Here is a 25,753-nt window from a genome sequence, read left to right as displayed (position 1 = left end):
TAGGGGCAAGCATAATATTCTCTGCACATTATGATATTTAATGTGACAAAACACCATTGAACATTATATCTGTGTTATGTCCTCTTTGAGTGTTAAACTTAATTATATGAGAATTTTATGACATATTCTGAAAAACAATTAGTTCAGAACTCTATCATCATTCTAGAACCTTTGCTCAGCACCTTCTGAGTGACAGAACTTCACTAGGCGCTGTGCCTTAAGGATCAAGAGAGACCACATCATCTTGATGGGCAAACATTCCTAAACAGGCTATGAAGACTGGTTTCCTTTAATGAACTCATGACCAATGTAAAGCCATGGTATTAAGATTTAGAATGTGGGCTCATACCATAGCACAAATTAATTTTTCAGCATTATATTCTTGCATATGATACACCTCAAATCAAGTTCCAACATCTTCTGTGCCAAGAAGAATTTAAAAACATAGATACAGTGGACCTTTCAATTTATAGTAATTGTTCTGTGTATCTAGTTCTTATTAAATAAACAATTCTCACAGTCTCTCCCTCTCCCTCTCCCTCTCCCTCTCCCTCTCCCTCTCCCTCTCCGTCTCCCTCTCCGTCTCCCTCTCCTCCTCTCCCTCTTACTCTCCAATTCCACTTCAGCTTCTGCTCCAGATTTTTCAAGGAACCCTATGAAAAAAATGATTCAGGTGCAGGTGGGCAGCCTGGTGATCTTGGATTGTAAACCCAGCGCCTCTCCAAGGGCACTTTCTTTCTGGAAGAAGGGAGACACGGTGGTGCGGGAGCAGGCAAGGTATTCTATTCTACAAAACACTGGTTTGCTTTCTTCTTCCCTCCCGTGGTGATGAGTAGTAGGTTTTTAGTATAAAAATGTAATGTTGCAGCAGACAGGAGAACGTATGGTATTTACAAATTAGAACATTGATGGTTTTGTCTTTAATTTTCTTATTATACTATTAATCATTTTCATAGCCAATTAAACCTTTATATAAAATTCTTTGCTGTGGTAAAGCTAGTATTCTGTGGACCTCTGGGGACAACCAACCAGAATGATTAAAGAATATGAGGCCCTGATGTGAGACTGCATCCCAAAACAAAAGAGAAGATGGTAACAAGACTAAGTGTGCAAAGGAAGTGTGCATATTGCTTTCATCTATGTTGGGATTCTTTAGCTGTTGTTCCTGGATGAGTTTAAGCTAACACTCCCTTTGTTTTCTCATTGTAACACTGGAATGAAGGCACAGAAGGAATCTTAATTAAATGCTTGTATTCTGAACCTGCTCTGCTTGGGTTCAAGTCTCCATTAGGCATTCTACTCTCTCCATGAAAGTTCCTGCGTTTCTGTGTCTTATTGTTCTTTTATTTGTTAAGGAGATGATGGCAACAGTTATTGCCTCATGTTGAGAAGCTAGTTATGGAGATGAAATGCATAAATATTCATAAACCATGCTGATCAATACCCGCCAGAGAGTAAGTGTGTATGGTGACTACTATTACTATTGACTAAATGCTTATTTCTTGCTCGATCCCATGCTCAGAGACTGTGATAGTTGAGTAATAGCCCCATAAGACACATCTTTGCCCTGGAAACCTGTGGCTTTGTTGTGTTAAGCAAAGTATTAGTTGCCTTTCCCGTGACTGGGATAAAATATCCGACAGCAGCAGCTTAAGAAAAGAGGGGTTTATTGTGGCTCACAGGTTGAGGTTTGAGGGTGCAGTCTTTGAAAGCTGGAAGGGGCAACAGACAGGTATTCTGTTTCCATTACAGCAGGGATCAGTTTTCTACCCCTGCCATCTGATTGAGCCCAAATTATTCTGGAGTCTTTAGAAGGAATGCAGCTTTGTTATCTCCTTACTGTGATTTTAGCCAATGAGCCCTATGATGGAATATTAGATTGAGGGTTTATGTTTGTGGTGATTGATTACAGCAGAAATTGGAACTCACCGACAAAGCTGTATACAAGTTATCTGCTTTTGAACATGCTTGCAGTCAATGAGTAACCAACCCCCTGAGCATAACCACTAAGATTTTTCAGTACCAGCTTTTGTACAGGAGTCTAGCTAGCCTCTTTGAGGTGATCTCAGGCTTCTCCAATCACAGAATCACAGGCTTTATTTGCGAAAAGAGAGGACATTGCACAGAATGTAAAATCTTCTTCCATGGTCCATGGGTTTCCTTTTCTCAAAGCAAATACTTACTGCCAATGAACAGCTTTTAGATTACAGGCTTGGAGGTAATGCCATAAGAATTGGTAAAGCCACACAAGCTGCAATTGTTCCTTTATAAAACAGGTAGCGTCCTTATTAAAAACACAACTTCAAATGAACAACAGAAAGGCCAAAGCGGGTGTCTCCAACAAAACCCAGCCACATAGGTCAGACAGGAAGAAGATGTGACTGACATACTTACTGTTTATATTTATAAACAAGCTTAAAAGCACAGTGTGTGGTCAAACTCCTTTGTCAATGTGCACTCTGCTGGAAGTTAAGACCTCCGATGTTACTATGTAAGTCAGGGCTTCCTATGCAACTCCCTACATCATTTTCACTGTGTACGTGAATCATACAGTGATTATTTTCCAAGACTTTCAGTGCCTTGTTCACCAGTAAACCCACTTGTCCTCACAGCAGTACGCATCCTATACAGGGGTCCATAATCTTAATTTTAAGTGGGGATGAAAAAAGATTAAGAGATTTAGCCCTAGGTACCCAAGGAGCGATTTACCCTGCACATTATACTATGATGGATTGGGAAAGAATGTAGCTTTAGAAGGTGAAGGAATTTGCAGCTTTCTTGCTTCCAATTTAATGTCACATTTATGTGACACTTGTCAACATTTGTTTTTCTCATTTATTAGAAGAGATATTATCTCTATGCCTTACCTACTTGCAACGATAAAGTCATTACACACACACTATATTTGGAGATACATTAAATAGTAAAATTGAGCTTATAGTACATATAAATTATTGAAAGACAGCATACTGGAAAAGGGTTCTAGGTATCTGTGTCTTGGTTGAGTGGTCACTGCTTGGCTGGACTTTCTAACTAGAGAAATTGTAGACTGATGTAGCCTGACTATATCAAGAGCAGGCCACTGACGTCATATGCCACCAATGCACTAGTCAATCTAGAAGAATACTTGAGCATCTACTGATTACTGTCAGCTCAATGGAGAGCAGCAAGAAAGTATATATGTGTGTGTGTGTGAGTGTGTGCGTGCGTGTGTGTGTGTGTGTGTGTGTGTGTGTGTGTAGAAATAATCCTCCTTTTTAAGAAAGAGACCGGTGGTTACTACTCTAACAGAGTCCAGGGGGAACAAATGAAGTTTCTATGAGTGTAGCATCCTGGCTCCTTCATCTCGTATTCTCTATGTCTTATATTTATCATGTGGATAATAAGGAAACTTTAAGATAGGAAGATAAAGCTGAAAATAAGAAACTGAAATAGGTGAGAGGGTGAATTGTGCCGTTGTGTGTCCGGAATAATGGCCTGGATTTGGGTTTTATGTCTTTGGACAGCACAAATGCCAGTGAGCTTGTATGCTAAGGGAGCAGGCTGCTCGAGGCAGTTAGGACAGAGTTGTGGACTTGAATCTTGTCCAGGTTCATTGAAAATCAGTGTAGGCTGCTAGCCTTCTCTTGGCAATGTAAGGCCCATATCTTTCCTCTGCGACTGGGACTGCAGATTTCAGCTAGAACTCGGAAGCCCTTTAAGTGGAAGATATGTTGGGGTTGTATAACCATGGGCTGTTCCCGCATAGAAGCTGCAGATTCTGATCACATTTGGGTACATATAAATTGAATGATATATATGAGACCAGAAAAGATAACATTTTTAGGATGACATTTCCAGTGTGGTATTTATAATGATGTTTGACACTAATTTGTTTACCTCCAATATATTATAGGGCTGCTGGCAGCAAATATACTTACTTAGTCTTTGCTTGTTTAATTACTTACTTTTAGGTCCTGGGAAGCAAATGTAGAGATTGAATCATTCACAACAGCAAAGATCTGTATCATTAAGGAACATCCCAGCCAATAAATATGTTTCTAATAAGCAAATACTCTTTAATTAAAGTGTCATTTAAAACCTAAATTAGATTTTTAAGATAAGATTATGACTTGTATTAATTATATAGGGTGATAAATGTGACTATATAAATCACACATTATATCTCCACAATTCTATCCACCCAGTTTGTCAGTTTTTTTTTTATATCAGCACATGGCTTTAGAATTATTAATCAAACTTGAAAGCTGAGTCAAAGTTTGTGAGATCCCTAAACTTATGAGACATTTGGAATTGAGATTTGATGCTTTTGAATCTGAGGGACATTTCAGGTGAAACATAAACATAGGTTTCTACCCAACAGATGCCTAAGGAAGACTGACTCAAATAGACAATGGTGCTTACTGTGTGAATAGCAATTCTCAGGCTCTTTAGATCAAGTTTGGTAAAGACCTCTGAAAACAGTTTTAGTCCTAGATACATGTTACACATGAGATACTTGCATTGTTTGAGACAACTACTTGGTATACTCTGTTGCTTTTCATTGGCCAGAAAGGTGATAGAACAGTTAGATCCAAACTCCATTGGCAAAGTAGACACTATTCAAAGTTCCCTGAGACGGCCCCAGCTCCGTATGTGGATAATGTTTACAGAACATCATTAGCAAGCTTTAAATACATTCCAGCCAGAGGCAGTGAGATGCAAAATGTCCAGCGAATGACAGAGATAGGTATTGCTTAAGTCTGTTCCACTTGTTGGAACAGCATCCATAGACTTGGCACTTTCTAAATAATAACTTTTTCTGTGTTCTGAGAATCACATAGTATTAAGTTTAAGGTGGTCAAAACTCTGTACAGAGCTATTCTTTGCTCCTTAAATAATGACTTCAAGTAGCTCCCTTCAACCTTTTTTTGAAGGGTATTAATTCCATTTGTATCACTAACTTTATTTTCCTCTAGAAGTCCTACATCTTAGGACTACTATAATGGGATATATATTTTACTGGAGCTATAGAGTAACTGAATACACCATATGTGCAAAATAATAGGATAGGGAAATGTAGATGAGCTGTGAAGGTAAGTCAGGGTCTCAGATTCATTCACATTACACAACAGTTTGGGGAGCTTGGAATTTATGCATGACTACTGGGAAGCAGCATAATAAAGCAAAATGGCAGGATTAAAAGAAGACCAACAGTGGCAGCTGGTGGACTGAGGAAGTGAGGAATGAAGGCAAGAATGAGTTATTAATCTACCAATCTAAGAAAGAGAGTGGTATATCATAGCTATGCAAATATTAATTGGCAAAAGATTAATTTGACAGCACTTGATTGGATTTATGATTGGATGAGAATATAGATAATAGAGATGAGTCCTAGATTTCTGTTTCAGGCAGCATGGATTACAGTAGACCCAGTCAATGAGACATGAAACTTTTATAGAAAAGACAGAACCGGGGAGAATATGCTAAGTTCAGTAGGAGAGTTGTTAAATGTAAAGTGCTTACAACATGACCAGCTGGATAGTTGGATGATAGATAGATGTGTGAATGGATGAATGAAAGATATATGCATGCATACATAGATAAAAAAGATAAGATGACAGCAGTAGATGAATACATTAGACATATATGGACAAACAACTGGTAAACAGAGGGATAGATTATATATAGCTATATGTATATAGATAGGTAAATATAGGTATTAATGATTGCTAGAAAGATAGGTAGATAAGTGAAGAGATGTATACTACTTAGAGAAAGAGATTACATACAGATAGAGAGCATTGGTAGATTAGAGATAGACAAATACATTATTGAAACATAGGTTAATAAATAGATATAGCTAGATATGTAGATATTTAGGGGAGGTAGATTGGGAGATGATGTTTGGACAGATGAATAATATCAATATGAAGTTGGAGCTTATGAAAGACCTGGGGAAATGTTGACATCTTCACTAACTTAGACTGAATAGCTTAGCTAGGACAGTGGACATAATCACCTCTGAAGGTAGATATTATTAAGTAGAAGAGAACATGTGTCATACTCTGAAGCTCATGGACACTATAGTTATAAGTAGAGAAACCTATTTACATAATATCAACTACTTGATTTATTATGTAAAGGTCAGTTTCATTTACTCTATAACAACAAACAATTTCAAACCTCAAAATTACAAACATTACATATTGATTAAAGACATTTTTCTTTGACCATTCTTGATTTTACAAACCCACAAGAAGCAGTTCTCTAGATAAAAGAAATGTACTCTGCCTTTTAGCAACCTACAATATTTTACCAGGTGTCAATGTTTCACTGTTATCCCATTTATTTATTCACTTAAAATCATGATTTCTCAAGGGAGAAAAGTTAAATTGGCTCTTTTGTCTCCTTTGAGCAAAGTAAACTAACAAACAAATAGTGAGAATATGAAGAGGCATCGTTTATGTGAAATATAACCAGTTAGCATGTTTAAGATCACATGTGGCTTTTTTCTTCATTACTTAGTGGTATTAAAATGCATTGGACAATTATTTTTAGAATTAGACATTATGTGAATGTCATTGTTTATAATTTTAATGTTTTATTGAAATGGCCCCAGTTGAAAAGGAAGTTCAAGAATGGCACATTACTCCTAATTAAACATATTAAAATCTTTCCAAATATTATATGCAGCATTTAATACTACAGAAATGATACTGTCTTTTAGAGAAAGAAATAGTGAGGATATATCCTATATATGAATAATCACAATCTAGACAGTTTTTAAAAAACATTTTAGTCAATTCATAATGCATCTTTTGTGCATAGAAACTTGCCTTACATAATCAATTGGCCTTATATACTTCATAACTTTATAAATATGGTATCTCTAGAGATGTTTCTTTTGGTGACACTGATAGAATTGACTATTGTCATCATTTAAGAAGTCCAGAAGTCCATTATATGTGGAAAGTATCATTCTTGCTTATAACAAATAATATTTATATGACTTTCATGACTGTTTAATTAATAGAACTCAAAGGACTGAAACTCAAAACCAATTGAATTACATTCAATTTATACTTTACATCTATAGTTTGAACATTCAAACTATACTTTAAATAAAATCTATATGTAATTTCTTGTTTATTTCATCTTACCTTCATGGCTAGCCCAAGAAGATGCTTCCCAGTGGTGACATCTAATAACTGAATGAAGACTCTGACAAGTACACTGTGAACATCTGTCAGGACCAAAGTTGTTGTGTCTGAGTGCAGGCTGTTTCTGGCAGCCACAACCTCCCTTTATAATATGTCTATGAAGGTCATCACTATATCGATAGTGTGGTCAGGCTACATTTCCCCTTTCCTAAAGAGCTCGACCAGACTACTTCTATCTCTGTGACCTCCATATTTCCTCATGTTTCTTGTTGTCTTTCTGATAACCATGAATTCTTTTCCCTTTACACTGTGCAAAATAAACAAAGATTGCTCTTTGCCTCTTCAAACCTTCTATGACTCCCTTGTACTCTAAAGTCCAGAAGCATTCTCATTCTCTCTCTCTCTCTCTCTCTCTCTCTCTCTCTCTCTCTCTCTCTCTCTCTCTCTCTCTCTCTCTCCATCCCTCCATCCTTCCCTCCCTTCCACCTTCCCTCCCTCCCTGTCTCCTTGCCATCCACCCATTTAAGAGCAGCTCCCTCATATAGACAGGAACTCAGTGAAGTTCATTGACGTGCCCTCTGATCACCACAGGATCTCAGAGAAGCGTTTGCCTTTATGTTATTAACTCAAAATCAATTTTTACCTGTCTACTTTTGAAGAACAAAGGGGATTTTTACTTAACGTCTGAGATGCTAACACTTTAGGGAACTGGTTGATAGTCGATTAGTCATTGCTGACCTGCCAACTGCTTGGAAGAAAGGTACTCCGCGTTGACCACTAACTTGCTGCACCTTTATTTTGTGCTGGGGTGAGTGGCTGCCATTAAAATGAGTGTGAATCCTCAAGAGCTTTCAAATAGGAAAACCAAGACATCGACTGTCTGGTTGTTGGCCTACATCTGCTTTACCACTGGGGAGAGCCATTGGGGAGTTTGATTGCTTATCCCACACTACCACCAGGGACATGTGCTGGGCTGTAGAGAAATGTCAAGACACAGCTTCATGGGTGGAAAAGCTCAGTCTGAGACTTGGGAAGGCCTTGGCCAAGGGGTTCTCAAACTCTTGGACATCCAGGTACTACTGGTAGTCACAGAAGAGCAGAGAATGAAGATGGGACCCCTTGGGCTGGAGCCATTTTCGAGCCTGGGACCAAGAGGGGTGGGAAAGGGAGCTCTGGCTTGTCCCACAGGGCCATTGTCCTTAACTTGGCAGTAGCAGGCTTGGTTGTTGTTTTAGCTGGGAGCGCAGAAAAGCCTTCTATGAGAGATTAGGCTGTGACTCTCTAGGCAAAAGCCTTCTTCATGGCTGCCCATCATGGATCTTGGTGAAACGAGGCAGTCCATAGTTCTAAACAGTTTATTGTTGTGGCAGAAATGGATGCAAAAACCATACTCTACTTCTCAGGGTGGGCCTGAGACTAAATACTTTTTTTTCAGGGAGGAATGTCTGGGAAGGAAAGCATATTGGCTAAGCCCTCTGGGCCTCTAGGTACCTCATTAACGTGGACAACTCTATTTTGAGCCTAGATAACTGTGGTCATATCTCTTTTATATGAGAAGCAGGGCATGTGTTCCAAGGCAGGAGTCTGGCAGGGAGCTGGGAGTCACTTAAGCATCAGGTATTTGCCCAAGTCTCTGGGTATCAACTTGCTCTACCTTACCAAACTTCCTGCAATGGTTTTATGTCACACGATCAACTACAGTGAGAGAGTATATGATTAACATGATAATAAAATTGATTTTACCAAAAGCATTTTCAAAGGGAAGGGGTCATTGCTATCTGTTCAATCTTAGACAGCAAACATAACTGTGCACAGTCTGAAGATGCTGGTCCTCTGTCCACAAACCACAGTGGAAGCACAAAGAAGTGAGGGGAAGGTTTCCTCACTGGGACAAGAAGATCTCTTCAGAAAGCAGGTGGTTCACAGGAGGAAACTGAAATGGAGCAAAGAAAAGGCATAGGAAAAATACCATCTGAACAGGAGGGTTACATCAATAAAAAAGCTAGACTAATTGTCATATTTCCTCCTGTTAGCATTTTGTTCCACCTTCTAAGGACTGAAGCATCCACATTTTGGTATTCCTTCTTCTTGAGCTTCATATGGACTGTAAATCGAATCTTGGGTAATGTGAGCTTTTGGGCTGATATCTACTTATCAGTGAGTGCATGCCATGTGTGGTCTTGTGTGACTGGGTTACTTCACTCAGGATGATGTTTTCTAGTTTGCCAAAAAATTTCATGAAGGCATTGTTTTTAATAGCTGAGTGGTACTCCATAAATATGATACCTCTAAAGATGTTTCTTTTGGATAAAATGAAAGTGTTGACTATTGGCATCATTGGGGAAATTTGACCTTCCACTTTGGAATGACGAACCAACTTTTATTGTAATGCAAACTTAAAAAAAATCCACAAAAGTATTATTTGAAAGTAATTGCTGACAAGTGGTCTATCAAATTGCATCAGTTAAATTCTGTGATGACTGTGGGATTGTTAAATCCATTTTTCAAGTTAGATTTTATGGATTATAAAGCTAGGGTCACTTTAAGAAATCTTTTGTCAGCTTCATGATTCTGGCCAGCGAAAGGAGATCCATGAATCCCAAAGTTCAAACTATCACAATCCTCTTCAGGTCAACCTGTTGCCAAAGCTGATCAATTATTAACTAAGCTTCGTGCTCAATTAAATGACTTACTGATTCACAGTCTCTATTGACATATAATTGTTTTGATCTGTGGAATTTCTAACTAAACCCCCAACCTCCCAAATGTGCTTATACACAGATCAGTCTATGCTCTGTATTCTTGCTCCCACACACACACATGTTTCAAAGAAAGAGCATCTTTATATAGCTGTATGAAAGGGCACTTTGGTTTCCTTCTACTAATGTTGGAAAAGGAGATGTTTTATCTTAAACTCATCTTGATTGTCTAACAGTCACGATGGAGTACAAATGGAGAGATGATTGCCTTGTGAATGGTTTTTATGTTGTTTTATTTTTTTGCAGGAGAAGCAAATGAACGTGCACGCTCCTATTAAGTGCACATGGAAGTTAGAGGTCAGCTTATAGGAATCAATTTTCTCTTTTCACTATAGCAGCACAAGTGGAGCAGAAAAAGTCACTTTGCATCAGGAAAATATAAATGGCAGAGTTCGTAGTCTCTTGAAAGCATGACCTTACCAGAAAGATACTCTCCTGCACAGGACTCACATCTTAAAGGTCCCATCACCTGTCAACATCACTGTTGAGGACCACACCTATAACACTTAGATTCTTAAGTGACCTCTCGATCCAGTTTGTAGGAGCTCTAGGGCACAAGTGTTAACTCTTCTGTAGTTCATTGGTTACTAAAATTCAAAGGAAGAAAATTTAGATTTTCTTTCTTTCTTCATGTCCTTTGTGTGATGTGTTTGTTTTCAGTTTTGTTTTATCTTGTTTTTGTCTTGGTGATGTACAGTTGACAAATTCTCTATGTCTAGGACATGTAAGGCAAAGTTTTGATGTATATATCTATCTGTAAATGCTACCGTCAAACTACTCAGTATGTCTACTGTCTCACTTAAGAACAATGTTTTATGTCCACAGTAAACATACTTAATATCAACTTTCTTGGCATGTTTTAGGAATGTAAATATTAAACACAATCCTCATGTCATGCACTGAAGCTTTCAGCTTATTTATATTGTGCCCAACGGGACCACTATGCTCAACATTTATTTGCCATGTTCTGTAACTCCTACCAATAACTTTCCTACCCCTATCTAGTCATAGTGAAAAAAATCATATATGTGATATTATCAATATTTATCTTTCACCTTCTCTGTCATTTTACTTAGTATAATATCTTTGAATTTTATTTATATGACTGTAAATGAGAGGGTTTTATCACTTTTTTTTTGAGGCTAAAAGCTAGTTCACTTAATGTATTGACCACAATCTTTTTTTAACCTATCTATAAACTTAATTTGTGTGTGAGTGTGTACCTGTGTGCCTGTATGCCTCCCCCAATGTTTGTGTGTGTATGTGTGTGTATGTGTGTGTGTGCATGCACATGCACCTGTGCCTGAAAGTTAAGTGTGTCAAATCTACTGTATTTGTGAAAGATCCTACAGAGATCAGATGCAAAATCAGATCCCCTGGAATGAGAGATATGGGAGGTTTTAGATACCATGTGGCCACTGCATACTGAACCATGTTCCTTTGCAAAAAAAAAAAAAAACAGTAAGCACTTTTAACTAACTGTGCAGTTTACTTTTGAGCTATCTTTCCAACCCTGGTCACATTCTCTGTGTCCATTCCCTCACTGACAAATCTTTGAATGTGGGAAGAAGTCGATTCCAGAGAAGCCTGTGGGATGGGAAAGTACACTGTGCTCTCCTTTGTGAAATGCTTTCTATACTACCTATCATGTGCTGTGCCATGTGCTAGGCTTGAGGACTTAGCACAAAGAAGAAAGGCATGTCTCTTCTTCACAGAACTTTCACAAGGAATAGTTGAAATACGAATAAGTTAAAAAACAAGTTCTGGAGTTTAAAAAGTATCTTTCAGGAGAAATACTCAATAGAACAGAGGCCTTGAAATGGAAAAAACAGATTGTGAAGAATCAAGGGTAAGTCTCATGTAACAAATGGTTACATATTCAAGGAGAGAGTCACAAAATAGGACACCTGGTGCATGAAGTCCAGAAATGGGAATCTTTATAAATCTCCAAAAGATATTGGACTTTGAAAATGTAAGACATTTGAGTTGGACAGTGATGATGATGAGGCTGTGTATTTTAGAGGATGCTGAATGGAAGAAGAAAAAAAACAGTGGGTCTGATTAGGATATAAACTTTGGCCATCAGAGCAAGAGTTACAGGAAACTTGGTTTAGGGCAAAGTACCAGAAGTTGAGAATAGAATATTGCAATGTTATGCACATACACTTTGATGAATGTGCAACCCTGATGCAAATTGTCATATACACTGATTATATTTTAGGGTCAGTTATGCATGAATTATATGAATATGGATTTGGCTATTAGATTGTAAATTTTTTAAGCACAGGCTCTAATTCTTACTCATATTTCTATTTCTCAAAACATGCTGTGCATGGTAACCATTCAACAAATATTTGTTAAAGTTAATTTTATTCTTTCTTGGATGGCTTCCCATATCTTAGAATAAGCTATAATTCTTCATTTAATTGATGGCAACTATTTCTTGGGAATGTACAAAATTGATTTTATGGGTTTCTATTTTAGGTAAGCAGTTCAAAATATGAACAGTGTTGGATTTAGTATATTTCCTCTCTCTGTACCTTTCCCTGGAGAGAGGGTGAGACAATGGACAGGTGAATGTGTGGTCAAGTACTCACTCCAATGAATGGTTATGTAGACACCATTGTTCCCCCACATTTAAGAATGGAAAAATTTAGGTAGTAATAATTTCCAGATCCCATATTCAGATACATAAAATTATTCATAATTTACAATGTTGTGTCCCTGTTCCTGAGTTAGTCCACCAAGGCACATTTCACAGTACTTAGCATACTCAATTAAATCAAACAAACAAACAAGCAAAGAAACAAATCCTATCCTGCTTTATGACCTGTTTTTTGCTGTGTTAGCTGACATGTATATTTTCCAGCTCTGGTCTAGTCAGAAATTCATTACTGATGCTATTTCCGTAGTAAGTAGAGGTTTAAAGGTATTTTTTAAAGTGCCTTTTTGCATCTAGAATCCTGTGTACTGGGAGGGGGAGGGATGTATGATTGAGATACAATGTGTAAAACTTTTGAAAAGAGATTTTTTTCCTAACTCAATTTTACATTCATTGTATGTGAGGGTTGTACACATGCACTTGTAAATTCTTTGGCTATTGAGGTCAGAGAACAGCTTGCAGTTGTCAGTTCTGTTTCATGGACAATAGGAATCAAACTCAAGCCTTCTCATCGAAAATATTTTTTACTTGTTAAAGTTGAAATTTTTAAACAAAGAAATAACTTTAATATAACATAATGTAAGTTTTAGGTACTTTATTTTCCATAGTGATTCATAATTATTTAATAAGTAAAATTAGAGTAATTTTAAAGTGCTCTTTAAATTTAAATTAAATTGAATGTAATAGTCTTTTCCTAGATTAAATAACTACAAAACCTTATACCCCACTCTATTAGTTATTTCCTTATAACCTTAGCTGGTTTGAATAACTTAGTATTTTCTAGTTTATTTAATTGACTTATGTCTCTCAAAACATTTTGCAACATGGAAAAGTATACACAGAGGAGGTGGGAGGATAGCTTACTGGGTAAAATACCTCTCATGCAAGTCTAACAACCCAAGCCTGTATAAAAAGCAAGAGACTAATTGGAGGTCTCCAATAGGTACCTTTTTTGCAGCTCTGGGAATGCTACAGAAGATAGGAGTGGGAGTGGGACAATTGTAGGAGGATTGAAGATACCATGAACATGGCCCACAGAATCAACTATACAGGACTCACAGGTTCTCACAGAATAAAGTAACAATAACAGAGCCTATATAGGTCTCTGGATATCCAGAGTTGTGTAACTTGCTGTTTTTGTGGGACTCCTAACCGTGAGAATGAGGATGTCTCTGACTACTCTGTCTGCTCTTAAGATCTTTTCCTCCTACTGGGTTGCCTTGTCCAGCCCTAAAAGGAGGGTTTATACCTAGTCTTAGTGTATCTTGTTCATATCCCTTCAAGGCCTGTTGTTTTCTGAAGGGTAAAGGAGGAGAAGTGAATCTGGGAGACTGAAAGGTTCTTGCGGTTGGACTGGGAACTGGAGGAGGGGCTGGGAGGAGTGCAAGGAAGAGAATTGGTGATCAGGATATATTGTAGGAAAGAAAAATCAAAACAAAACGTCAGATTCAACAAAATGGAATTTTGTAAACAAGTGCCCATATGTGGAGTAGGATATTAAAACAAAAGAATCTGCAAGTTCAACGGCTGGCCAGACTCAAGTGCACAGATGTGAACAGGAAGAGAGATCGGGTCTCAGATCAGGTAGGAAAGGCTGCATATCCACTTTGCCTTCTGATCATTATGTATGATATGTCATGGCACACAGGTACTCACACTCGCATACACACTACACACAGAGTGACCATTTGAAGACATAAAGTTATGTCATATTTCCACTTTCCTAGAATATAAACTTTATTTGGACCTTCCAAATCCTTATGAGAAAATCGTCAGTGCTTATTACAGAGCATGGTTTACCGTAGAAGTCTATTTGGGTTGATTTTAGTTTGGGCTTTAAATACATAGAGGGTGAATGTCTGCAGTTCATTTATAGACACTAGGCCCACGCTTCTTTTATTCCTTAGTGTAGGTACAAAATTTTGACACAAAGCATTGTGCCAACAAATGGACAAATGGATATATATATATATATATATATAAATATATATATATATCCATTTATTCACAGTACCTGTAGGGTTGTGAGCCCATGTATATTCCATGCCTGGGAATGGTTGCTTGGGTACGTGGATGTTGGGCTCCAAAACAGTGCTCTGGACTGGGAAAGTACAATCTGAGATGTGGGGAACTGAATCTGGCTTGGGGTCCCAGAGTCTGAGATGAGGCCAGGGCCTTAGAGTTCTCAGGCTCTTGGATATCCAGGTGCCCCTGGTAACCACAAAAGTGTTGAGAATAAGAGTGGGGGCTCAAGGGCTGGGAACAGCTTGTAACCCAGGGTGAGAGAAAAGGGAGCTCCAACTGGTCCCATGGAAATTGTCCTTGGCTTGGCAAGGCAGGCTTGTTAAAGATTGTGACTGGGAGTGCAGAGAGGCCTTCTATGGGAGACTACGTTTTGGGTCCGTATATCTTCTCCATAGCTCCCCAAGGTGGACCTCAATGAAAAGAGGCAGTTCATGGTTCCAAATAGTTTGTTATTGTCATGGCGGAAACTGGATGCTTAAAACCATAACTCACTTCTCAGGGTGGGCAGGAGATTAAATACCTTTTGCAGGTATTTAATTTAAGCTTTAAGGTAATTAATTTAAGCTTATTGGCATGCCCTTGGGGTCTCTAGGTACCTCATTTGTAGGGAGCGGCACATATAGACACTCATTAGCATGGGGCACAGTGTTTTGAGCCTAGTTAACTGTGGTCATATCCCTTTTCTTATTTTCATGGTCTGAGATGTTAGGGATGCCTCATCTACATGTAGAAGGGCTTGGAGCAATGCCCTTAAAAGACTGATGGCCACAAATCTCTCTATGGGGAAGGGAGGGTTTTCTATGGTTCCAAATATTTGTATCCACATGAGACGTAGCAACATTATAAGGTAATATACAACTCGTGCTTGCCAAGAAATACATATACATATATCCAAAGCCAGGTGTTGTTTATGGAGACAAGACTGTATACTGTTGTGCCAGCACTCAACATGCTTAAAATACTATCCACTTCTAAGTTTCTCTTTCTTCTCACTAAACAGGGGCAACTTCAAGTATAAAACATGGTTCAAAACTTTGGTGCAATAAATGGACTGCACATACCACACCTCATTTTACTAACTTTCTACGAATATTTTTTCTTACGTATTTTTGATGATCTTCGAATTTCAAATGTAAACTCAGACCCAGGACTCCAGGTATATGTAGAGGTCCCAAACTGAACATAAGAGAAAAGCAAATACTTGTGTTCATTTTTCATTCTTCTACAATAAAGACAGTGTAGATAGATGACCAGAACCCACTCCTCAACACTGAAATTGCTGTTATTCAGATTACTCCTAGAAAACAGAGGATTTCACTGTGTGAGCAAATGGCTAACCCAATCTTCATGTACTTGAGTGAAACAATATTAACAATTTGATTTTGTGCAAGGAAAATTTCAAGGTAGCATCTGTGACATGTATGAATTTATCATAAAGAAAAGAGCTAGTAAGACACTTCTCAAAAGTCTATCACTGAAGCATATGGCATAAATATTCCCAAACACATTTATTGACTGCAGAGTTGAATGGTAGACTTGGTCTCTAACTTGATGCCCACAGAATCCTAGGTGTATGAAAATTGTTCTGTGTACCCATATATCTGTTTTTTGCAGAGGGAACTGAAAATATCATAAGAGCTAAAAGACCTTTCTGCTCTAACAATATTAGAGACAGAGAATAAAATTATAAATGAACAACTTAAATATTGATAGATATCTATAAAAGATAATGACCTTGAAGCTGAAATAGTGGGGCAAAAAGCTTCTAGCTGGCAAAAATTCAAAAGAAGGGTATATAATCATTAGAGCAAACTTGACGTTTGAGTAAGCTGGGCCTCCTGTATACTAAAATTATTTTCATAGTCGGTATTTGTTGAGAAAACATATAGGGTTTTCTTGAAAATTTTTATACTAAATACCTATTCTTTGGAAGTTGTATGCTTGAGGATTTTGAAACTCTAGCTAAGAATCTGTATGGATATTACAGAGTTGCTAACTTTCTCTCTATGTTCCATTCAGCTATATCTTTATAATACTGAGTAGTGCCCAATATATTGGATCCAGGCATTATGCTTCTTTGACTCAAACAGTGCTAGGATGAATTGATGACTTTATATTTGTATTTTTATTCTGAAAATATCGGTGCTATGAGGGAGACTCTAATATTCAGAGTCTTAAATATTTTTCTCATAATATTGTCCATACTGCATCAGGATGGATAGCATATTAAAAGTGGTTAGGAAGCCAAAGCATTGTGATCTATCTCTAACCTAAGCTTATTGTGTATTTTAAGATAATACCAAAACAACTGGTACTCAATATAATTTGGAAAGTATAACTTATTGCCCTTTATCCCTCAGCTACATCAAAGCAGATCACTGTAAGTCACAGTCCTATCAAGACCACATAAAATGAGAAAGAAAATTCACCAAATATAGATCAATGCTGGGTCCAAAAAGTAAGTCACCCTTTGGACCAAGTCAAATAATTTGACAGCCTAGAAGCCATTGACTTGATGGAATTCCCCTTGTGTTTACAACATGAGCCTCTTATGCTTCAGTGTTAATATTGAGTGTGACTAATATTTCAGGGTAGAGAGACACTTATAGGAGAAAAGTTCTCCAAGCCCTTCCTAGAGAATGTGCCTCTCTCCTCAGTGTTGATGAAAGACCCTGACAGCGGAGTTCAATTATTTCAATTACCTCCTATTTGTCTTTGATATGCCAGGGTATAGAGTCCATGTATCTTCCCATCTTATTGTGCAGTAAGGGACTTGCTGCTACAAAGATGCCCCGTGGCCCTTTACATGTGCTAACATGTAAATCTACTTAATTCCAGATAAGGTTTTAATAACATAATTTTGCTCTCCTAAGCAATTTTACATCATCTTTATGTACATATAATAATGAGGCTCACAGATTGATTTTTTTCTTTCATTGATCAGACTCATCTCTGAAGTACAGAAGAATTGTGTCTAATACAGAGAGCCTTTGAGTCTTAATAATCTTCTTTGAAGTTTTCTATTAATTCGTAAACCATCAATCAGTTTCATATATCATTTATTCAAATCTGTGTTCTTTTTTCAATATATCTGGGTACTATTTATAATCTTTATACATACCCCATTGTAAAAGGACACCAAATAAGTTTTGCCTGTGCAAATAGTATTGGTTAGAATGTAGTACCTTTTGAGCTGCTTGTTTCTATGGGCATAGGTTCATTTTAGAAGGAAAAACTTGACTCAACAAAATTCACTCAGTTCCAAATATATATCTCAAAGTGATCTGTATTTGGAAAGGTTCAATAAAAGTAGCGGAAATGTCCCCAGATGATTAACCATGACCATGACAAGGTCATGTTAACACACCAGTGGCTTTCTATAAGCAACTGATTTGAGCCTGGCTCTGGTATCTTTAGCATCTCAGAGACGTGCTGCATGGAATGTACACCATGCAAACAAAACAGAGCACCTTTATCCAGACCCATGCTCACTCAAGGAAAGGATGAATAACTCTTGAGTATGCCCCATTCTGTATCTCAGTTCCTGAGAGATTTTTTTTCTGTCTAATAAATCACTAAATTAACACTGTTGCATTCTAAAGATAAAAGGCCTAAATGGTATGGCTAAAGGAAAGAAACCATAATACTGCTTTTCTAAATACTGTCTGTGGGAGCTCTTTGAGCCCGAGAGGGAGCAATTAATTTACTGAGTATGTTGGAGCAAACATAGTCCTTTTTTTCCCTCTAACACATATGTTGTCATATGCTTTCATCAATATGCATTTGGTTTTCTTAACTGTCATTATTTATCCTGTAATACATGCATTGTGAAAACTTTTCCCTACGGCTAATTGCGAGCATCCATCTTGTGGAGTGTGTGCTCAGAAGATGCTATCTAAAAGAGCCTTGTTATTTTCTGTGTAGCAGTTTAGTCATTGCGATCTCATGTGAGCTCTTCTCCACAGAGATGTACTTCTGGACAAAACGTTCACTTTAGTGTGTTTGTTAAAAATTCAAGTTGAATAAATTACTCTAATACTCCAGTCACAGGCCAGGGAAAACAATATTTTCAGAAACCCTGCTTGGTGTTCAGAAGGCTCTATACTTTTTCTATTTGAAAGCATATTGTGCTATTATAGGTGTTCAAATGCCGTCATAAAGTGCAGTGCAATGCTACCTAGACAGCATTATACATTTTAAGAAAACAGGGGACATTTGTTTGTTTTCTTTTTGTAAGTCATAAATTCAAATGCCATCCCCGAATTGCATCACGGATCATTAGAGCAATGTAAAGCCAGCGCATCTCCTTATCTGAAAGTAAGCATAAACTGTTCAAAGCTAAATGAAATAACTGACCTCTTGCTACAGAAGGAAAGGGCAATAAAAAACACGCATAAAGGTGCACTATAAAACTAATCTACAAGTTAAAATGCCATCATGGTTTTAGTTGCACATTTTTCAAAACTGGATGGAGTATCACTTTTCAGAATGTTAATTTAATCCATCTTCATTGAACTTTTTGTGCCAAGAACAGAGTTATTTGTTGTTATCAACATTTTCTGTCCTATCTATTTTCAGAAAAACCTGTTCCCAGAAAGCTTAGAAGGCAATTTCATTTATAGTGAAGTGGTATAAAATTTTCACTTTGAGTCTCTGTGGGGAAGCATGGGTTATTGAAGGTTTTCTGTTGAGAAACAATTACTCCATCCATTTACTGAATATTGTTTATTTTTATTTTGTGCGAAATGCCCTGTGGGCCTTTTAGAACTTACTAAAAGAACCAATTTAGGAAGAAAATATCCAATTAGCTTAAATTTTTATGATACACGCAGAGTTGGCATTCTGTGAGAGTCAATGTGTTTGTTTTGGAGATCCTTGTATGGCTCCTAAGAACTTCGGCTTTGCCTCTGAAATCCTCCCTCATTTTGCCAGGGCCATGTAGATTGCTTGCTCAATTGATGTTACTGCAGAAAACGCGGTGTAGGATTTCTTTATTTGTTTTGCTTCCTCTCTATTTTTTCATGGCTTTGGGACTCAAACAAGAGCACATAGTAGATATACACAAAGAATTTCTTTTGATGTTTGGGTATTTTGTACATTGTCATTAGAAATGTGCAAATTTATAGTATGAAACGAAATACCCAAAACTCATTATTGCTTAATCTCTAAACTTCAGCTCAATGTATATTGAAATGATAAATTTTTGCTCTGTTCTAGGAGTGACAAATTTCCACAGTGGTAGACCCAGTTATTGTGCGCCTCTCTTTGAGCTCTATCTTAGGACTCATAGCATCTGCATTTGATCCCATTTAAATGCAAACATGAGCTTTGGATGCCCTGGACCAATGTTTTTCCTTCACATGTTAGAAACAGTCAGTAAACCATTTTTATTAACAATGATAATTAAAATCAGTTGGGGCAATGCCTTAGCACATTTTTTTTTACTGAAATGATTAATGATTAGAATAATCACTAATTGGGGATGGAGTCCTTGATTGAATTCTCTCCCCTCTTCTCAGTCTTTTGTCTGTGGGAATTCTCACTCTCTTTCTTCCCAGCCCTCAGTGGCTCCTTCCCATCATCTTCAACCATCCCATCTCTGTTGATTTCTGCCCTAATAGTACAGTTTCCTTTTCTTAACCACAGCTAAGTCAATTCTGAATTCTTTCTATTCTACCTTTTTATTACACATCTTTATATTTATATGACAAAATACAAAACAATATCAAACGTGTGTGTGTGCCTTGATACATGTGATTATAAATGTGTATTTATATGTGTGTAACAGACTCTACTGGTACTCCATATAGCAAGCTTTGCATTCATAATGCTTCCAAACCAGCATATTAATAAAGAAAATAATGTGGCTGCAGAGATGGATCACCAGTTAAGAGCACTGGTTGCTTTGAGTCATATAACCTATGTGTAACCTCCAATCATCTATAACTCCAGTTCAATCGTTTCTGATGCTTTCTTCCAAGGCATCCAGGCATTATATTGTACACAGACATCCATTTGGGCAAAACACCCATGCATGTAATGTAAAATGACAATAACTTTTAAAAAATAAACTTTGCAAAGCCTCCTTTCTTAAATGCCATCTTCATTTCCTTTCTCCAACTTCCTTTAGGGCACCATCTCAATTTCATATGATCCTTTTATGATTATTTTTTAATCTTTAACTTTTTTTATATGTAACACATATGAGTATATGTCTGAACTTGTGAAGAAGTGATTTTCCTTCCTCTAGCAATGATCAACTACCAGTAATTCTTTAGTCATGATAGTGGACATACAAGGTCTTTCCTCCTCTGACTAGAATTTTTAACTCAGCTGCTATGAGTTTGTGTGTGTAACATCCATGTCTTGTCTAGAGGACACATTGCACAGCACTTCTCCAATTGCTATGGCTCTAATATTCTTTATTTCTCTTCTTCTTTCATCTGTCCTGAGAATAGGGTATGGAAGGGGTGATATGGTTTAATATCTCTGGAACAAATATAGTTGAGTATTGACAATTGGTTAGTCTTAGTATTTTAGAGAGTAAAGAGTCTATTTGCTTTAACCCACCACAATAAGAAGCTTTCTATGACCAAGGCTGTATTGGATATGTACAGACTTCATTTGATCTTTGTTCCCTAAGCAATGAACATATTTATTCTTATCCTGGTTACATTGTATTAAGTATAAGTGGCCTAAGAATAAATTAAATATGATCGTTATATAAGTTGTACACCTTCTTCTATGAGATCAGGATAACACTGGATGCCTCCAAGTATCAATCCCCAATAGATATCAATGAGTGACATTATTTACCTATGTGTCTATGACAACATTACATGTGTAGTATAATATGTGTATATAGTGTATATAATAGTACATAGAGATTGGGTTGAGATTGTCCTCTTTAATCTAATATTCTTATTACCTCCTTTACATGCATTATTGAACAGGTCCAAAGTTGTAGACATTTATTGACTGTTTTGCATATGGCGCCATGCTGACACTGGATTACAAACCTTTAAAATAGTTTATTTTACATTTGCATGGATTCAATACACATGCTTAGAGCTATGAACAATGAAAAACAAGAGACATTCATACATGAACTGCAATATCTAGTAATGGTATCAGGTATTCAGAGCAGGAATCACAATTGTGAGTTGACATGTGAAATAAACACACAGGGGTGGGTCCGACAAATGACGTGTCTAATGAACCTTCAGTACTAATGAACCTCCTCTCTTAGAAATGCTACCTAATTCAATTTCCTGCTTTTTTAACACCCTCTCTTTCTCCTTCAAACTCCCAAAAGCTCTGCCCTCACATTTACTTAGTCTTTTGTTGTCTGTGTCTCTCAAGATTAATATTTTTATATGAACCACCAGGATACCATCTTATTCACAATGTAATCCTAGCACATCACATATAAGACATTATTTTCAATTTCTTTAGGAAGATAAGTTGGAGCAAAGGCCCCTGAGACACACCCTTGGAGTTATTGAAATTCTTTTCAGTACTTCACTGATAACCACATATATTTTTTTAATTTTTAATTTTATTAAATGTGACTATTCTGGTTCATAATTAAAGATAAGTATGTTCTTGTTTTTTATATAATGTTTTAAAATTAAGGTAAATTGCACCATATATAATGTTTTATAATTATTTACTAAAAACATTCCTATAATTAGATGTGAGATAGAAAATGCCTTAAACCAAAGATTAAAAATGATCAAGAAAAATTCTAGTTGGTAAAGTATTTCTTGTTTAACTCTGTGTCTCTATGCATTTGTGTGTTTATGTAAATCTCTTTTACTTTTTCAATTTACAGAAAGTAGTGACTGGTGGACTGTACCCTGAATTACTACTTTAAGCAGTGAATTCTGAAAAAAAAAAGAGTACTCCAGTTATGTGGGAAGAGTGATTATTGCACATTTGTTGTTCTGATTTCTATTTACTTCAGGATTTCTCTTTTAAATGATGGAGGACTCAAAATTATGAACGTGACCAAGGCTGATGCTGGAATCTACACCTGCATAGCAGAAAACCAGTTTGGCAAAGCGAATGGCACCACCCAGTTGGTTGTGACAGGTGCGTGCTCTTCTTAGAGGTTTCTTTGCTCTGGGGTAAAGTGTATTTCATTAGAGAAATGTGTACACACCTATGCATGTATTGGTTGCTTTGGGTAGACTAGGTGGGTTGAAGTAGTGCGCAGGAAGTTGAGGAAGAAAATGGCTGGAGAGGTATAGGGGGGGATTGAGGAGAGGAAGTATGTATAGATTTGATCAAAATGCGTTATATTAGTGTTGGCATTCCCAAACAATGTTTATTTAAGAATTAATACATTGTACATTTATCCTACTGTACAATACACTTTAAAGTCAGAACCCATGTTGGTTTGAGTGCAAGAGAGTGATACCTAAATGTTTATTTATCCCATCATGGGACACATGGCTGGACACAGTAGCTACTCTGTTTGCATCCTGGGTCATAAGAAATCCAAATGGAATTTATTGTGATTACCTTTACTTTGTGATGTTATTTGAGAGCTTTGAGTGCTCATGTTTCATTATAAACGGTCTTTTTTTATAGAAGTTCAAGTTCATGAAATGACCTTTGATGATAATGTGATTTGTTTATAATTTGGGATATGTTTTATTCTTTTATTCTTCTGAGACAAAAATGAGCATTTTATGAGACAGGTATTTGGGTTATGTCAATGAAACATCAGCAAAGGTACTACTCTGTGCACCTTACATCCTAGCACAGGAAGCACAGAGGGGAAAAATGATCCCAGAGATTATTAAAAAGGAGAAATTGTAAAATGATTAAAAAAGTATAAATGATTGACGGAATAGGGTAAGTTGGAAGTAAACCAGGGTACCCCAGTTGGCCTGGTTAGGACATGGGTCTCAGATTTCAGGGAAATGAAAGTGTTAGCAGATTGCTTAGGGATAGTTGAGTAGTTATAGCCTTGTTAAGACTTTAGGTTTCAGTCTGATTTGGAAAGAGAAGCCAATGTACTGTTATACAGCAGAGAAATGGCAGCACAAATGTGTGATTTTTCAAATAACTGCTGTGTTTAGAAGATCCTGAATGAATCAAGACACGAAGACGGCAGGAGGTGACAGGGACCAGTAGCAGCCAAAGGTGGTTTTCTGCAGGAGTCTACAGACTGGTATCAGTTACTTCATATATTGGGCATAGACTCAGCAGGAGGTGCTATCAAATGGAGTGGGAGCTTCATGAAGAGAAAAAGAACCCAGAATGGCTTCAGATTGAGGAATAAAGGAAAAGCTCACAAAGCCCTACTTAGCATGCATGAGGCTCTAAGATTTGACCCCTGCACAGAAAGAAGAAAAAGAAAGACGGAATGGAGGGAAGGAATGGGAAGGGGAGAGAAAGAAGGAAGGAAAGAATAGTACGATGTTCAATTAAACAATGGAATGAATGGCTGTCATGATTCTACATGATTGTATTGGCACATGCTGTATTTGGACTGCTGCGGGAGGGACAGAGGTTATGACATCAGTTTGAGCATAGTAAACATAAGGTACTTACTAGGCTTAATCAATGGAGCAGATTAAATAGTCACAAAACCTCAGCGAATTTCAAAGGCACAGGTTGATGTACTTATATCAATACTCCATAGTGAGATAACCCCACTCTCTTTTTTCAGGAATAAAAGCTTCAATTGTCTCTACCTCATGGACAGAGGAAGAAGTCTAACACGTTGTTACTTCTTCTAATTTTGGTCCATGAGCACTACATATACCTCTTATATACATTTCACTAGCCAAGCCATGTAACTATGACTGAATCCCCCTGTTCAGAATTGGATTCTACTATGTGCTCTAAAGGAAGTCATGGTAAAGCAAAGAAATTAAGGAGCTGAGTAGGTCACAGAATATGAGAATTTAAACTTGATGGAGAGAGACTGGTGAGGAGGTACTAACTCAGTAGTTGTTTATAACAAGATTGGTACTTGAAGCCACAAGATGAATACCATTGATTCGTAAACTTAATATGTTTATGTGAAACACTTTTAAAAAACTCAGCTCAACCCATTTTACATTAAAAATTTTAGAGCCAAAGAGGCCTTGTACGTGGAGATGGGGGATGCTGACTGCTTGCCACGGTATGAAATGAAAGAAACCATGTAAGGCAGAGGGAAGGCAACTGAGAAAGGGCATTAAAGAACAAAATCTTACTATGGGATATTATAGCACAATGTATTTTGGAGACCTGATGGGACTAGGTCACATGAGGGACCAAAGCCTGACCACATTGGTTTGAAGAGGTAATATCCTAAGGTATTTTACTCTCTACATACAAACTGTTCTTCGATGAGTTTTGTTGTCCCAGGGTAAAAGGATGTATGAAACAGTGGGAAGGTGGAATCCAGAGGAGATGAATTCGTTATCAATGAAAGAAATGTGACAGTGATAGGGGACCATGTACAGGTGGACAGTAAAGGAAATCGATCATAAGCCATTGTCCTAGCTTAGTGAGCCTCACATGGCAAATTTGCCAAGTCCGTAAACAGGGAAGTTTTGAGTTTACATGGACTTGTGTGTGAACGCATTTGCTATTCATTGGAGATTTGTCATAACATGGAATTTTTGTCATATCTCACAAAACAATGAGACAAAAGTGAGTTGATTTTGTTATTAGTGTAATACGTTTGCAAATGAGTTTCAGTTCTGGAAATATATCTTCTACAAAATCATATTCCTTAATTCTCCAAAGAAAAAAATGAGACCAGTAAAATTTAGTATAATTTTACATCAATATGTCACTTTAATCTTGAAGTCTTTTAATCACTTAGGTCTATTATACATTCCTGCCTATGCAAACATCCACATTCTAACTCAAATGAATGATCTACCTATAAAAATCGCTTTCATCAACATTAAAATTTGTTTATTAATAACTTGTTATTACAATTTTCCCGTAGAACCAACAAGAATAATTTTGGCACCTTCTAACATGGATGTTGCCGTTGGTGAGAGCATCATTTTACCTTGCCAGGTTCAACATGACCCCCTATTAGACATAATGTTTGCCTGGTATTTCAATGGAACTCTTACAGACTTTAAGAAAGATGGATCGCACTTTGAGAAAGTTGGTGGGGTAAGTTATGTAACCTTTCTCATATCCTT

The 25,753-nt window shown here is 37.1% G+C and overlaps 1 protein-coding gene across 8 annotated transcripts in view; it reads left to right on the top strand.

Annotated features, from left to right (window-relative positions):
* The window catches only part of Cntn3 (contactin 3), a 373,191-nt gene that overhangs the window by 278,210 nt on the left and 69,228 nt on the right, over positions 1-25,753 (top strand). For 5 of the 8 annotated variants that reach the window (XM_006236968.5, XM_039108281.2, NM_019329.2 and 2 more), the window contains 3 exon segments: positions 627-777; positions 22,555-22,682; positions 25,549-25,724. In XM_006236968.5, the coding sequence (XP_006237030.1) occupies positions 627-777; positions 22,555-22,682; positions 25,549-25,724 (455 nt within the window). 8 annotated transcript variants of the gene reach the window in all.

Source organism: Rattus norvegicus, chromosome 4, assembly GCF_036323735.1.
Source record: "Rattus norvegicus strain BN/NHsdMcwi chromosome 4, GRCr8, whole genome shotgun sequence".
Taxonomy (NCBI): domain Eukaryota; kingdom Metazoa; phylum Chordata; class Mammalia; order Rodentia; family Muridae; genus Rattus; species Rattus norvegicus.
The sequence above is the reverse complement of the archived record's forward strand: the minus strand, read 5'-3'. Positions and strand labels throughout refer to the sequence as shown.